Here is a 16,301-nt window from a genome sequence, read left to right on the forward strand (position 1 = left end):
TAAATATTTCATTTATTCTCAGTTACTAATTCCTGCTAATGTATAAATTAGTTATTAATTTTTTCTGTTTTCTAGTAGTCACCTCTGACACATGGAACCAGGGAATGGTACACAAACTTCAGAATTTCTTCTTCTGGGACTATCAAAGGCATTGGAACTACAGGACCTCATATTTGGGCTTTTCCTCTCCATGTACCTGATCACTGTGTTGGGAAACCTACTCATCATTCTGGCCGTCAGCTCAGATTCCCACCTCCACACGCCCATGTACTTCTTCCTCTCCAACCTGTCCTTGGTAGACATCTGTTTCACCTCCACCACCATCCCAAAGATGCTGGTGAACATCCAGACACAGAGCAAAGTCATCACCTATGAAGGCTGCATCACACAGATGTATTTTTATACGCTCTTTGTAGTGTTGGACAACTTTATCCTGACTGTAATGGCGTATGACCGGTTTGTGGCCATCTGCCACCCCCTGCACTACATGGTCATCATGAGGCCCCGGCTCTGTGGACTGCTGGTTCTGCTGTCCTGGATCATGAGTATCCTGAATTCCTTGCTAGAAAGCTTAATGGTGCTGTGTCTGTCCTTCTGCTCAGACTTGGAAATCCCCCACTTTTTCTGTGAACTGAATCAGGTGATCAAACTTGCCTGTTCTGACACCTTTCTTAACAACATTATTTTATATTTTTTACTTGTGCTACTAGGTGGTGGTCCCCTTGTAGGGATCCTTTACTCTTACTCTAAGATAGTCTTCTCCATATGTGCAATCCCATCAGCTCAGGGGAAGTATAAAGCATTTTCTACCTGTGCATCTCACCTCTCAGTTGTCTCCTTATTTTATGGTACGTGCCTAGGAGTGTATCTTAGCTCTACTGCTCCCCAAAATACACACTCAAGTGCAATAGCCTCAGTGATGTACACCGTAGCCACACCCATGCTGAACCCCTTCATCTACAGTCTCAGGAACAAGGACATAAAGAGGGCCCTGGTAAGATTCTTTGGCAGGTAAGCTTTTCAAGGGACAGCTGTACTAGTTTGAAGAATTGCCCATGAATGCAGGCTTCAAAGCCTCAGAGCCTGATGTTCTGACAGAAATAAAGCCAATATTTGGACCATATATAATTGGAAATTCTCATCTCATGAATTCTTTTAGCAGAATTTATTCTCTTGTGACATATATCATTCAAAGGAATATTTCTATTGTTTCCCTGAAAGAATAGTCATGAATTCCACTACTCCTATGGAGAAAACTACATTTGGGTACTAAGGGTATTTACATACTTTTAATTTAGAGGAAAACCTAAGACCATAGTCTTCAAGGTGCACATCTAATCTTTTTTCAAAAATATATTTTATTGATTTTTTTACAGAGAGGAAGGGAGAGGGATAGAGAGTTAGAAACATCGGTCAGTTGCCTCCTGCACACCTCCTACTGAGATGTGCCCGCAATCAAGGTATATGCCCTTCACGGGAATTGAACCTGGGACCTTTCAGTCCGCAGGCTGACACTCTACCCACTGAGCCAAACTGGTTAGGGCTAATCTTTAAAGAGTTGATATGATGTCTATGTGTAAGGGTGCTTATTCATTGGGGTGAAAAAATTACCTGGAGAGTTTTATGCGCTTTTTCTTAACTATTTTCCTGTTTTGGCTGAAAATCTTTCAATACGCTCCCTACAAATGTGACTCCTTCTAGTGCTCCAAGTTAAATATCTCCCCTTTTCTAAAGTTTTCCAAATCTACCAAAGAGACAGTGAGTGAACAATCTCCATATCACACAATATATGTCTGAATGAAGCTTATCTCACACATATTTTATCCATAAGTCACATCACAGCCTCTTGTACTCAGAGACACTAGACAGGTTTCAGCACTATACGTGGGGGCCAATTTCAACAGTGAAATCACCAAAAGAAAGAAGGTGAAACGTGTGGCACTACATAGACTATGAAAACTACACATTATGGTATCAGAGCTGAAACAAGAAGGCAGCGTCTTGCCTTGTTGGACCTCAGATTAGAAGTGGCCAGTAAGCAATCCTGATTGTTCTTTTCTCTGTGCATGTCTGAGAATGACCACTGACTTCTCAACAGTATTGATTTCAGGTTACAAATAAATGTTTCCAAGTAAGTAAGTTCTCAAATATGGAATATTTGAATAATGAATAATGACATAACAAATGCGCTCACACACACACACACACACACACACACACACACACACACACACAGAATCTCAATTGCTTGTGTGTGTGTCCACGACTCAACATAAGCAATAATGACAGGAATAGTAGGAAGCCATTGGATGACTCAACATAAGGAACAATGACAGGAATAGTAGGAAGCCAGTGGATGACTCAACATAAGGAACAATGACAGGAATAGTAGGAAGCCAGTGGGGCTGGAGGAAATAGTGAGGGGACAGTGGGAGGAGATAATGGCAGGGAGGGCCTGGGCAGGACATGTAGAGACTTGTGGGTCACGAGGAGGATTTTGATTTTTGTTTTGAGTTTGTTGAGAGTCTCTACGGGTTCTTGAGCAGTGTTGTCCTCTAGACACTGCTGGGGGAACAGCCTGTGTGTGAGGGTGAGTGGAGTGGAGTGGAGCTGAAAGGTCAGGGCACAGGTGACTGAATGGTCCCCAGTAGAAGATAATGGGGCTGGTCCAGGGTAAGGCCATGGAGGAGGTGAAAAGTGCGTGGATTCTGGATGGATTTTGAAAGTAGAGCCCTTGGGGTTTGCTAACTCTGGGATTGGAGGGATAGATAGCAACAGAGATAGAGAGATACACAGATGACTCTAGTATTTTGACCTGGACACCTGGGCTGCTAGGAAGAACACTGAGGCCCACAGAGGCAGAGGGAGGTGCCTAGGTTGCACATGGGTCCACAGTGGACTCATCCCCAGCCAAGGTATGATCCTGATTTGAGAGCTCTGATGGTGTGGAAATCAACAGGGAAAAAGCCTGCTCAGAGCCAGGCACCTCCTCCCGTTGCCTCTCAAGTCCACGTCCCAGTGCTCCCCCTCTGGCTCTGTTCTCTTCCTTTCAGTCTTGTTTCCAGAAGTACTTCTCCCTAGAGACTCAGACCACGTGCTTCTGATTCCTTTGCCCTGAAAATGTATGGCATGAGCACCCATGAAAGCCTTATGTGGAAGACTCTAGAAGCAGGGGTTGGGAGGGGAACGTTCCTCCCAAGGAGATGGGTAGGGCTGTGTCTAGAAGCCCAGTAGGATCTCCAGGGCATCTAGCAGATGGGATTCATCCTCCTAGGCCAGGAAAGAATGTCCAATTTCCAGAACAGCCTTCCTTTGGGTCCCTCTGGTGTCTGCCTCCAGTCATGGCTCTAGCTGCTCTGACTCTCCACCTCCCAGTTCTTCCCACACATTTCCTCCTAGGAGCCCTGATTGTAGTATTTGGTTTTCCTCACCCCCTCTTTCCTACCCAGCTCTACCACTCCCCCAGACCTCCTTCCCACTGGCTGCATGGCCTTGCTACCCAGCGTGTCCCACATACTAGTAGCCCACATAGCCCTGTGTGGGACCAGAGTCACAGGGCAGATGTCCAGGCCTTCCTGACACTTTTCCTGTCCTCCTTTCCACCATCTGGGCATCTCTGGTTCCTTCCTGTCTCTCCATGTCAAAGGTATCAGAGGGGTTGTCTTAACTCATTTGTCCTCAACTGAGCACTGAAAACTGCTCTAGGTACTACTTTTCTAGGTTATGAGTCTAGACAGAGACCAATAGTTGGAAGCTAGTGCTTATAGAGGACTTTCTGGGCCTTAATAAACCAGCCCATCCATCTCCCAATAGTCTATGAAAGAGCATCTCATGCTCCTGTTCCTGTTTTACAGAGAGGGAAACTGGAGCACAGACAGGTGAGGTTCCTCACCCAGGGCCACACCGCCAGACAGTGGCAGAGTTAGGACTTGACCCCTGACCACTCTGGTCTTCTTCTCTCATGAAAGTTGTATACAAGGTTCCAGCTTTCCTTTCTGTCCAGATGAGAGAGACAGGAAATATAAAATGAGCAAGAACATACCATTTAGTGACAAGGGCAATGAAGATCTCAAAAGAGGAGGACGGGAGGAATGCCAGCCTTGGTTGGGGGTAAATAATTCACTCAGACTCATAACCTAGAAAGGTTGTTATACTCCAGGTCACAATAAATTATAAGGAAAGAATACAGATTAAAATCAGCAAATTTATACCTGGGTGGGATTAAGCGGATACCAGGCATGAGCTTCCAGCTATCCCCTTCCAATGCAGTCCCAGCTTTCAACTCTCCCAGCAACAATGTGTGACAACCTGCACTGAATATTTCCAACCAGGGAAACCCACCTGAGCCTTGGTGCCAGGGTTTTTACTAGGGGTTGTTCACATGGGCTTGGTTGACCACTCATGTGGCTGACCTCAGCTTATTCACAGGACAAGCTAATAGTGCACAGTGGCCCAAGGCCTCTATCATGAGTCACATTGTGAGCATGACTCTCTGGCATGGTCTAAGGTCTGAGTTATACAGACACTCTTGTCAGGCAAGATACTCCAGGGCCTTAAAGAGATGACCTACCAGGCTCAAGGCAAAACATCGTGCAGACAGGCCTTCCTTTGGAAGGTGAAAGCCCACTAAGTTAACTCTTCATGGCATAGGAGTAACTAGTGGATCAAGAATGCATATTAGAAGAGTTCATGTTAAACCTAGAGCTGGAAAGAAATGGGTGCTCATCTGATCCAGCCTTCAGATGAGACTGCAGCCCTAGGCAACACCTGTACAGCAGCCTGTGAAAGACCCTGAAGGTGGAGCCATGCCGATGTGAGAGAGTTCTAGGCAGAGGGAACAGAGGGTGTAAAGGTTCTGAGATGGGACTTAGCTTCAGAGAAGTGAAAGCTAAAAGGGGATGAAGGAAGGAGGTGATATCAGAAGGGCCATTTGGAATGCCTTATGGACAGGGTGACACTGCAATTTGGGGCTTGAACAACTGAGCTGCTGGTGGAACCATATACTAAAAACGGGAAAATCAGAGGACAGACTCCAAGGCAGCTCCCATGATCCCTGCATCCTGGTATCCATGTGTAATGCCATCCTCTTGAGTGTGGGCAAGGCCTCATGACTCACTTCTAACAGGAGAGTAAGACCAAGGTGGTGAGATGTCACTTTCAAGATTTGGTTATAGAAGATGGAGATTTCCATCTTGCTCCCATGGCGCTTTCTATCTCTCCCTCTCCTCCCCTTTCCCCTCTTCTCCCCCTCCCTCTCCCGCCCTTTCCCTCTCCCTCTCACTCTTCCTCTATCACTTGCTATGGTGAAATCAGCAGTCACATTGTGAGCTGCCCTGTGGAAAGTCCTATGTGGTGAAGAGCAGAGAGCTGTCTACTGAACAGCCAGTGAGAAACTTAATCCTGTCAACAACACCTGAGTGAACTTGGGAATGGACCCTTCCCTCAGCTTACACTGTGGCCCATTAGAAAGCCTGGAACAAAGAACCCAGAGGAGCCATACCATACAAAAAATGTGAGATCATAACTATTTGCTGTTATTTTAGGTCCTTACGTTTGGGGCAATTTGTTGCACAGCAATAAAACACAAACACAACATATTTCTCCAGAAATTAAGAGGTGAATCAGGAATTATAGTGTTTGCCCAGTTGAAATAAAATTGTAATAGATGTCTGCCTTGGGTTGGTTTCCCTGAACTGCAGAGTCTGAGATAAGGATTGAGTAGGGGTACATCATTAGCAGTGGATCTTACAAAGCATGAGTAGAGAAGAAGGGATATGAGATAGGGAGGTTTAGGCAGTAAATCACAAGAGTTTGAATGAACAATTTCTGCAGTGTGCACTGGGGCTCACTGAGACCTGCACAGGGACCTCTGAGAGTGTGTAGGACCCACTTTGGAGGAATGAGGGAGCTGGGTTATTGACCCACAAAAGGTTATGGAGGGTCATTCCCAGGGATGCTAACTCCCTATCAATTCTGACCTAGGGCCACATGGGCCACAGAAAGCCCCAGGCAGAGCATCTTGGGTGTTCACCAGAGCAGGGACTACAGGGAGACGAATGAGGAGCAAAGATTGATTGTTCCCTTGACCTTTGTTCTACAATGTCTCAGCTCATTGCTGTGACAGATCCTGTCTTAATTTAACATTTTGCTATTTCAAGCATGGTGCATGTTTTGCATTAATTTTGATTTTTTAAAACACTGCATTCAAATAACAGTCATCTTTACTATTCATTTCCTTGGTGTCCCTTAAATTTTTCTTCAATTCTTACTATCATCTCAGCCCTGGGGATCATGGATGAAGGAACTATCACCATCATCAGCACACATGGGAGAGGACTCAGCTGTCAGCTGCCACATCTGAATCTGGGTGGGCTCAGTTCTGCTGTAGTAACAAGCAAAGCTCAAACCTCCATGGTTTAATGCATCAGAGATTTTCCTTCTCACCTGGCTACAGTCTGCACACAAAGGAAAAGAAAACAGTGTGTGGCCACTCTAAGCCTCCTGTGGGTTTTTTTTCTGTTTTTGTTTTTAATATATTCTTATTGATTTCATAGAGAAAGGGAGAAGAGAGATAGAAACATCAATGATGAGAATCATTGATAGGCTGTTTACTGCACGCCCCCTACTGGGGATCGAGCCTGCAATCTGGCCTAGTGCCCTTAAGTGGAATCGCGTGCAGGCTGACACTTTATCTGCTGAGCCAAATAAGCTAGGGATGGATTTTTTCCTTAATGTGGTGAAATACACATAACTTAAAAGCTACCTTCTTAACCATTACTTAAATGGACAGTTCAGGAGCATTAAGTACATTCACATGCAACCATCAACCACCATTAATCTCCAGACTGTCTTACCTTCACAAACTGGAACTTGGTTCCTATTAAACATTCATTCCTGCCCTAACTGGTTAGGCTCAGTGGATAGAGTGTTTGCCTGTGGACTGAAGGGTCCCAGGTTCAATTCCACTCAAGGGCATGTACCTTAGTTGTGGGCACCTCACAATGGGATTGTGCAGGAGGCAGCTGATCAATGTTACTCTCTCATCCATGTTTCTAACTCTCTGTCCCTCTCCCTTCCTCTCTGTAAAAATCAATAAAACAAACAAACAAACAAAAAACATTCATTCCTTATCTCCTCCCCACCCCCCTAGTCCAAGGATCCCACCATTCTACTTCCGGTCTCTATGAGTGTGACTTCTCTAGGGACCTCATAAAATTGGAGTCACACAGTATTTGTCTTTTTATGACTGCTTTATTTCATCAGCTCAGTCTCCTAAGGGGTCATATATATTATACCATGTGTCAAAAGTTTCTTCCTTATAAAAAATATTTAAAGTAGTAAAACAGAAATAAAACTTATTGTAATCATTTTAAGTGTGCAGTTCAGTAGTGTTAAGTACATTCACATTGTTGTGCCACCAACACCTAAAACATTCTTATGTTCTTGCAAAACTGATACTCTTCACCCACTGAACACTAACTCTCCAGCCCCCTCCTTCCATGCCTGACAACCACCATTGTATTTTCTTTTTCTATGAATTTCACTACTTCAGATATGTCATATAAGTGAAATCATGCAGAATCTGTCCTTTTGTGACTGGCTTCTTTCGTTCAGCATAATGGCAGCAACTCTATGCTTTCAAATACTTATTTCTCTGTTGTATGTGCATTTCAAAGGCCACCTCCTTCCACGAAGAACCCATTGCCAACAAATACGAGTATCAGACTGGAAATCATTTTGAATATGTTAAGGGCAGGTCAATAAAAAGAGAAGCAATGTCTACATGAGGATGTCAAAAAAGATAGTATCAGGAAAGCAACAGCTCTCTAGCCATGTTAACCAAGGAGTTAAGTCCCTGGACAGGATATATCTGGAAAGAAAAAGTTTTACTTTTTTAGTCTAGAAATGATAAACGGAAGGCAAGCGGCAGAGGGGAGATGTTTACATTTGGAGGAGGCTGACCCTCAAGAGCAGAACTTCCACATCTGCTCATTAAACATAATTTTTACTCTCACTTTCTTCTCTAAGATCATTCGGCCATTGAGGGCAGACGTAGAAATAAAACTTTACTGAATTAAAATTTACTCAAGTGACAGTCATTTTGCAGGTGTGGCCTCCATTCTTTTCTCTTTCCATGTCTTTGTCAATGTGATTGTGAGCTTCTCCCATCCAGAGGTGTAGTCTTTTCCTCCGCCTTTCAATCTGGGCTGGACTTAGGATTTTTTTAGTTGTTTTGGTCAAAAAAATATGGTGGAAGAGACAGTGCGCCTTACCAGGCCTGGGTGCATTTCCACTGCTCTCACTCAGAACCCTGGCTGAGCCATGTGAGCAAACCCTGGGGGCCTTCCAGAGAAGGAGAGGACATGCGGACAGAGCTCATTTATTCCAGCCAAACCCTCCCTAGATCAGTCACCATAGCTGAGCCCCTCACACATTAGAAAGGTCAGCAGAGACACCCCAGCTGACCCATAGCTGACTGCAGACTCATGAGGAGACCAGCAGGGATCAGAACACCTCACCACTACACAAACCCATTGGAAAATAAAAGAATTGTATTAAACCATTTGCTTTTAGGATGGCTTGTTACATAGCAATAGTGAATTGATACTATAATTAAACAGAACAGAACTGAGGTAAATTGTAATAATCTGCAACTTCTTACTTTTGACATTTGTACTGAAATTTGAGGACAGCATTCAAAATCATTCTGTTATTCAAATATATTCAACTGTATTTCAGATAACTGTAGGAAAGTGCCTCCATTGAGGTTCCTTCTAGGTAGTCAGGACAGGGTGGAAGGTCATGCATGTTTGTGTAGGAAAATCCATGATTCTTATTCACATGACTGGGCAGAATTTCCACTCCTGGGCAACTAATCCTCTTTATTTTTTATTTTTCACTTTGGTTATTTCAACAGTTTGTTTTGTTTGTTTTTTGTTTTTGTTTTTCAGATCCTCTATTCACTTTAACATTGAATGTGATTTGCCAGGAAATAAAAATTCCCCCACACCAAAATACCATTCCAGATCTGGTACACTTAAATATATGACTCCATTGGAAGTGCTGTCAGCATAGTCTTTGCAAATAGCCTAAAGCATACATTTCAGAGGTTTTTTTAGAAGTTGTTTGTAATGTTCATGTTTACTTCTTAGGCCAAACTGCTTTCTAATGAAGACAGCATCGTGCTTTGTGCAAGAATGGAAACCTCAAAATAATCATCATAAAGCTTCTGGGAGAATAAAGTATGATGATCCACAGACATAAGATGAAATCCACAATGTTGAAGTTTTAAATGGTTAGAGGAGCCCAGACTAGAAGACAAACCCAAACCAAAATTAGAGGAGTGAAATATGATATGGTACTAAATGATCTGTAAAGTTTTGTTTGGACCTTAAGTCTAATCATAAGGCATAATCTGAATTCAGTTCAGTCCAGCCAGCAGAAATTGACTTGCAATTTTTAATTGTATTTATTATGCAGACCATTCTAGAAGGTTCCTTTAGTGTCCACTGTTGTAGTTTTTGTCCTGGCAATTTAAGGGTGTGCCAATACCACAAAATTATCAATGAGAACAGGCCATTCTCCCTCTTCATCATAATTAGACATGCCATCTGCAATCATTGCACTAAATCTAAAGAAAATTCCAGGTATCTTTTGGTTGTGATTGTTTATGATGTCCCAACAAAAACCAAGAATTTAAAGCTTCCATTAAGCACTAAGTTCTAGTAGGCAATGGCCATTCCTAGATCTAATCCTTTTTGTCCTGTATCCTTTGCAAAATTAAAAGTGAACTGCTGTATGCCATCTATTCCAATTTTATTTTTACTTTGATGATCTTAGTATCTAGTGTATAGATGTTTTAACTTCTTCCTGTCCAATGATCCTTTTACACTGTCTCATATATACGGTTCAGGATTTTGGAAAAAATTGGTCTCTTGCAACATCTAACTTCTAGTCATTTTGAGACAGGCAACTTACTGCTGGTTTTTCACTAGGTTGTGTGAAGATCATAAAGTAACCCAGGTTATCCTTCTGCAATGAAGTAAACTTGTTCATGTTGTGTCCTCCAGGCCTCTTACCTCCTCCTCCAGCTCCAGGGTGAATGGAGGATAGACGGATCCTCTCCCTGGCTCCTGGACTCCATTTTATACACAGTGCAGGGCAGCCCTTGGTGCAGCCGAGGAAGCAGCCCTGGGTCTGGGAGTGGCAGAGGGTTGGGGGCAGGTGTTAGGAGCCCCCCATGACTTTTCTCTTGAGGGTGGGGTCCTCTCAGGCATGTGAGACTTATCCTTTAATTATAAAGATTAAAGATATTCCTGAGTGTAAAGGATATATAGATATAGATATAGATATAGATATAGATATAGATATAGATATATATCCTATATAATAAAAGCCTAATATGCAAATTGATGAAGTGGTGGAACAGCTGGTCACTATGTCATGCACTGGCCATCAGGGCGCAGACACTCAATGCAGGAGCTGCCCCCAAGCCACAGGCCCCAGGCCAGCCAAGGTAGGTGCCTGCGGGGGTCCGCCCAATCACCTTAGTAGCCTAGTATAGTTTTGTCCATAGAGGTAGTAAAATTCATGACAATTCTTTAGGAAAGCAATAGAAAAATTATTTGGAATGATATATGTCATAAGAGAATAAATTACACTAAAGTAATTCATGTTAACACATAAGATAAATGAATATTTCCAATTCCTTATGGTCCAAAAATTCGATTAATCTCTGTCAGACTTTGGACCCTGAAGCTTGAAACCTGCATTCCTGGGCAATTCGTCAGCCCAGTATAGTTGGTCCTTGAAAAGCTTATCTGCCAAGGAATCTTTGCAGGACCCTATTTAAGTCATTGTTCCTGAGACTGTAGATGAAGGGGTTCAGCATGGGTGTGACCACAGTGTACATCACCGAGGCTGTTGCACTTGAATGTGCATTTTGGGCAGCAGTAGAGCTGAGGTAAACTCCAAGGCTTGTACCATAAAATAAGGAGACAACTAAGAGGTGAGACGCACAGGTAGAAAATGCTTTATACTTCCCTTGAGATGATGAGATCCCTCGTATGGAGAAAAGTATCTTAGAGTAAGAGTAAAGGATTCCAGCAAGGGGACCACCACCTAGCAGCCCAGCTGAGAAATACATCACGATGTTGTTAAGAAAGGTATCAGAACAGGAAAGTTGGAGCACCTGATTGAGTTCACAGAAAAAGTGGGGGATTTCCAAGTCTGAGCAGAAGTGCAGACCCAACACCATTAAGCTTTCTAACAAGGAATTCAGGACACTCATGATCCAGGACACCAGAACCAGCAGTCCACAGAGATGGGGGTTCATGATGACCATGTAGTGTAGAGGGTGGCAGATGGCCACAAACCGGTCATAGGCCATCACAGTCAGGATAAAGTTGTCCAACACTGCAAAGAGGATATAAAAATACATCTGTGTGACGCAGCCTTCATAGGTGATGACTTTGCTCTGTGTCTGGATGTTCCACAGCATCTTTGGGATGGTGGTGGAGGTGAAGCAGATGTCCACCAAGGACAGGTTGGAGAGGAAGAAGTACATGGGCGTGTGGAGGTGGGAGTCTGAGCTGACAGCCAGGATAATGAGCAGGTTTCCCAACACAGTGATCAGGTACATGGAGAGGAAAAGCCCAAATATGAGGGGCTGCAGTTCCAGTGCCTGTGAAATTCCCAGAAGAAGAAATTCTGAAATTTGTGTACCATTGCCTGGTTCCATGTGTTGGAGTTGACTACAAAAAACAATTAAAAATTAATTTTCATGTTAGCAAGCATTAGTAACTGAGAATAAATGTCACATTTATATTTTTTAAAAAATATATTTTATTGATTATTTTACAGAGAGGAAGGGAGAGGGATAGAGAGTTAGAAACATCGATGAGAGAGAAACATCAATCAGCTGCCTCCTGCACACTCCCTACTGGGGATGTGCCCGCAACCAAGGTACATGCCCTTGACCGGAATTGAACCTGGGACCTTTCAGTTTTCAGGCCAACACTCTATCCATTGAGCCAAACCAGTTAGGGCCATGTTTATATTTTAGAATCAGGATAATAACTTGCATTTTTGTTGTGTTATCTGGTCTCCATTAATGTTTCTTTATTGGCATTTCTCATTAGAAATTCCTATTCTTCAAACATAATGTATACCGCTGTTTTACTGAGGATATCTTTCATGCATTTGAGACATATATATTGACTATAGACCATGTTCTAGGCACCGTTCAGGGTATGAGATGCTTAAAAACAAAAGTCTACAAACTAACGATAGAGCAATAATATAATCAAATAAAAATAATAATATAACAAATCCAATGGTGAAGATGCTATAAAGAAAAGTAAATCACATTAAATGGAGAGAGTGGATAGAGGGTGTTCTTTTTTATAGAGTTTAGCCAAGACTTGCCAACGCTGTCACTTTAACACACTCCTCAATGAAGACTGAGGGAGAGACTAAGTGGAAAAGTGTTTCCCAGGGAGAAGGAATGGCCAGTACAAAGGCCCTGAGGATGATTGTTGTTTTAGAAAATGAAGGCTCGGGAGTTTGAAGATAGCAGCATGTGGCGGATTATTCTTGCAGTTCCTCCCAGAACCAAACTGGCAATAAAACTAAATTAGGAATATTCACCCTGAATTACCAACGGAAGACTAGCTGAAGAGACTATTGAAGAAGGAAGGGCAGAAACCACCTTGAAAGTGGTAGGGAGGTTGTGGTTTGGGGAGAGGCTGGCACCACACTCACAGGGCAGGCCAAGTTGAGGAGGGATATCTCAGCTGTGGGGGTTTCCCCCTGAGAGTAGTGAGGCCTGTACACCAGGCTGGGCTCCCCAGCTTCCAGGGCCAGAGGCAGGAAACCTGCCCACATAGCATCTATCAGTGAAAAGCAGCAGGGCTTCTACCAGCAGGGGGCGATGGATCCTGCTGGAGATAAAGCCACTTTGTCTATATATATTTTAAAATCTTTATTGTTGAAAGTATTACATATACTCCCTTGTTTCCTCCACTGACTTCTTCTAGTCCACTCCTGTCCCCTACCCATGGCCTTCACCACCCTATTGTTTGTGCCCATGGCTTATGCATAAATAATACAAATTCTTTGGTTAATCTCTTCCCCCCCACTCACTCTCCCCCACCTTCCCTTTGAGGTTCAACAGTCTGTTCATGCTTCTATGACTCTGGGTCTATTTTTGATCATCATTTTATTTGGTTCATTATATTCCTCATATGAATGAGATCATGTGTTACTTACCTTTCTCTGAATGGCTTATTTCTCTTAGCATAACTCTCTAAATGCTGCTGCAAATGGTAAGAGTTCTTTCTTTTTTACAGTTGTGTAGTATTCCATTGTGTAAATGTACCACAGCTTTATATCCACTCATGTGCTGATAGGCACTTGGGTTGTTTCCCAATCTTAGCTATTCCAAATTGGCTGCTAAGAACATAGGGGTGCATATATTCTTTCTGAGTGGTGTTTCTAATTTCTTAGGATATATTCCTAGAAGTGGGATCACTGGATCAAATGGGAATTCCAGTTTTAATTTTTTGAAAAAACTCCATACTCTTTTCCATAGAGGAAGCCACTTTGTTTTTAAAGGGGCAGAGCACAGAATTTTCATTCATAGCCGCTCACCCTGGCTTCAGTGAAGTGGGGAGTGGTGGTGCAGACTGGAGTCACCTGAGAAAAGTCTGGGATTAGAAGCTTTGTTGAGAGACATGGAGAGTAGCTTCCAGGATACCTGTGCTCAATCTTCCTCCCCAGTTCTGCAGTAGCCATTTTTCCTGAGAGGTATAAGCCCCTCCCCTCAGCTGCAGAGGCCCAACCTATAGGTCTGGTCAGACTCAGGAAGCATCAGTGACTGGCTTTGGGGCAAGGCCATTCTCCAAACTTTATTGGGAACCTGACTGGCCTCTCTCCCTCATGGAAGAGCTGATAGAAATTGCTGACTTCCAGCAGACCCCACTGGCCTGCCTAAGAGTGGATTCGCCCTGCAAGGTTAGGGAAATTCAGTCTAACCTTGGTTCTCAAATGTCTCCCAACTCGAACAATTCAGTTCTTGACCAAGTTGTTCAGAGAAACCATGTCTTGAGTGTCAATCAAATTTTGTGCATGATCAAAAGCATCTTGCAAGACACAAACAAAGGAGAGAATGATAGTCAAGTTTACTGTGCTGTGAATATTTTCATGTAGTTTTGTTGGTGGTGTTGTTTTTGTTGTTGTTATTGTTTTGTTTTGCTTTTGTTGTTGGTGAAATGGATGATTAGTGCGATTTTAAAACCTAAAGTGACCATCAGATGTGCTGATGTTGCTAAGGGCATAAAAGTGCTCACAAAACGAAGATCATAGGCAATTGAAGAGGTAGAAAAACTGTTGTTGATTTGGATAAAGAAAAGCAGTTAGCCTGTGACAGCATTTTGGAAGCACTGATATGTGAAAAAGTGAATACTGCACCCCTGGAATGAGTGATAAAAGCTATTCATTTAAGGCTAGTAAGGGGTGGTTCAATACATTAAGAAAAGAAGTGTTTGTTTATAGATTGTACAGTACTGTAGACATGTACTGTATATAAGAAAGGTTGAAACAGGGAACCATTTGGGGGTCTGCAACAAGGTAATTCAATTTACATTATTTCTAATGGAGAAAAAATAGTTCAGTTTTCAAACAAATCTCTTCTCCAACAATTTTCTGGAATGAATTACTAATAAGTTCAAGAGTATTTTGTGAGAGTCTCAGGTGTGTGGCTCTGGGACAGGGAAACTCACCCATCATCTTCTTCGAAGTCTGAATGGCACCTCAGAGGTCTCATCTTCCCGATTCTGCCAAAATCCCTTTCAGAAACAGTTTTTTCAGTGACTAAATCTGATAGCAAGTGGGCATATGAAGGAGGGACAAGTCAGACCCCAAATGGACTTGGGATGTTTGCTGACCCACCTTTGGGGCCCATGCAGCCATACAGCTGACCTTGGAGAGTAGCTTGTCCTTCCTGTGCACAGTCAAGCTCAGTGGAGGCAGCCACAAAAGGGGGGTCACTTCAAGCTTCAACTAGGTTGCTGAGAACCAAATGTGGGCAGCTTCTGACATTGGAAAGCACCAAAGTCCCTACCAGGAGGCCCAAAATCAACATACAAAACAGTTATCATCAGGTAACACAGGAGAAAGCTACAAAGGGGCTCACTAAACTCTGCCTAAATGAACTCCACTTTTTTTTTATTTCATTATTTTCTCTTTATTGCTTTATTATTTTTTCTTTCACATCACTTATTTTTCTCTTTCCTTTTGTATTCTATTCTTTCTTTATTTCACTTATTTTTTTGCTTTTCTTACTTTTTCATTCTTCTCTTTTCCACTGTTCTTCGTATTCCTTATTTTCTTGTTTACTCCTTTCTTTCCTTTCACGTTATTTTATCTTCTGCATTTTTTCTTATTGTATTCTTTTATTTTTCTTCTGTTATTATTCTTGGTCTCTTTTCACATTCTTTTTTTCTATTCTGGTTGTTTTAATTGCTGTTGGATTCCTTCATATGTTTTTGTTTTCTTTCTTATTTTATTGGATCAACATCTGTAAAACAGCTCACACAATGTGATCAGGGTTGAGCTTCACATTCAGCCAGCCTGAGGGGGGATCCCATCCACAAATGGCACAACAACAATCGAGATATAGTTACAACTGAAGAGCCCCCCCGTCCCCCATAAAAAACACACACACACACACAGTGGACATTTCTAGTGCATCCAGCTCAAGAGATAGGTGGCTGCACCACTGGGCCCTACAGGACACTTCCTTTGAAAGACCACCCCATGAAGACTGGGAATCAAGCATTTCTATCTAATACATAGAAACAAACACAAAGAAACAGCCTGGGGAAAAAAGATATAATCCCCAAATGAAAGAAAAGTAGGAACCTCCAGAAAAAAAGCTAAATAAAATGGAGGCAAGCAATTTATCAGATATACAGTTCTAAGTAATATTTATAAGAATGCTCAAGGAACTTAGAGAGAACTACAGGGAACATAATGGGAACCACAAGGAACTTAGTGGGAACTACATCAACATGAAAAAGGACATAAGAACCATGAATAAGACCCACTCAGAAATGAAGAATACTACCTGGTGAAAGAGATACATTTACAAGTCCAGAAAGCACAGAGAGTCCCAACAAGAGGAACCCAAAGAGACCCACACCAAGACACATCATAATTAAAATGCCAAGGGTTAAAGACAAAGAGAGAATCTTAAAAGCAGCAAAAGAAAAGCAGTTAGTTACCTATAAGGGAGGACCCAT

The 16,301-nt window shown here is 42.6% G+C and overlaps 2 protein-coding genes and 1 pseudogene across 2 annotated transcripts; 2 read left to right on the top strand and 1 right to left on the bottom strand.

Annotated features, from left to right (window-relative positions):
- Positions 1-16,301, top strand: part of LOC132234517 (adhesion G protein-coupled receptor E2-like) — a 674,172-nt pseudogene that overhangs the window by 392,773 nt on the left and 265,098 nt on the right.
- On the top strand, positions 92-1,015 carry LOC132234168 (olfactory receptor 7A10-like). The gene has a single exon (XM_059695212.1). The coding sequence runs from the start codon at positions 92-94 to the stop codon at positions 1,013-1,015; it is 924 nt and encodes a 307-aa protein (XP_059551195.1).
- On the bottom strand, positions 10,817-11,740 carry LOC132234169 (olfactory receptor 7A5-like). The gene has a single exon (XM_059695213.1). It carries the CDS (start codon positions 11,738-11,740, stop codon positions 10,817-10,819), a length of 924 nt encoding a protein of 307 aa, XP_059551196.1.

This window comes from Myotis daubentonii, chromosome 5 (assembly GCF_963259705.1).
Source record: "Myotis daubentonii chromosome 5, mMyoDau2.1, whole genome shotgun sequence".
NCBI lineage: Eukaryota > Metazoa > Chordata > Mammalia > Chiroptera > Vespertilionidae > Myotis > Myotis daubentonii.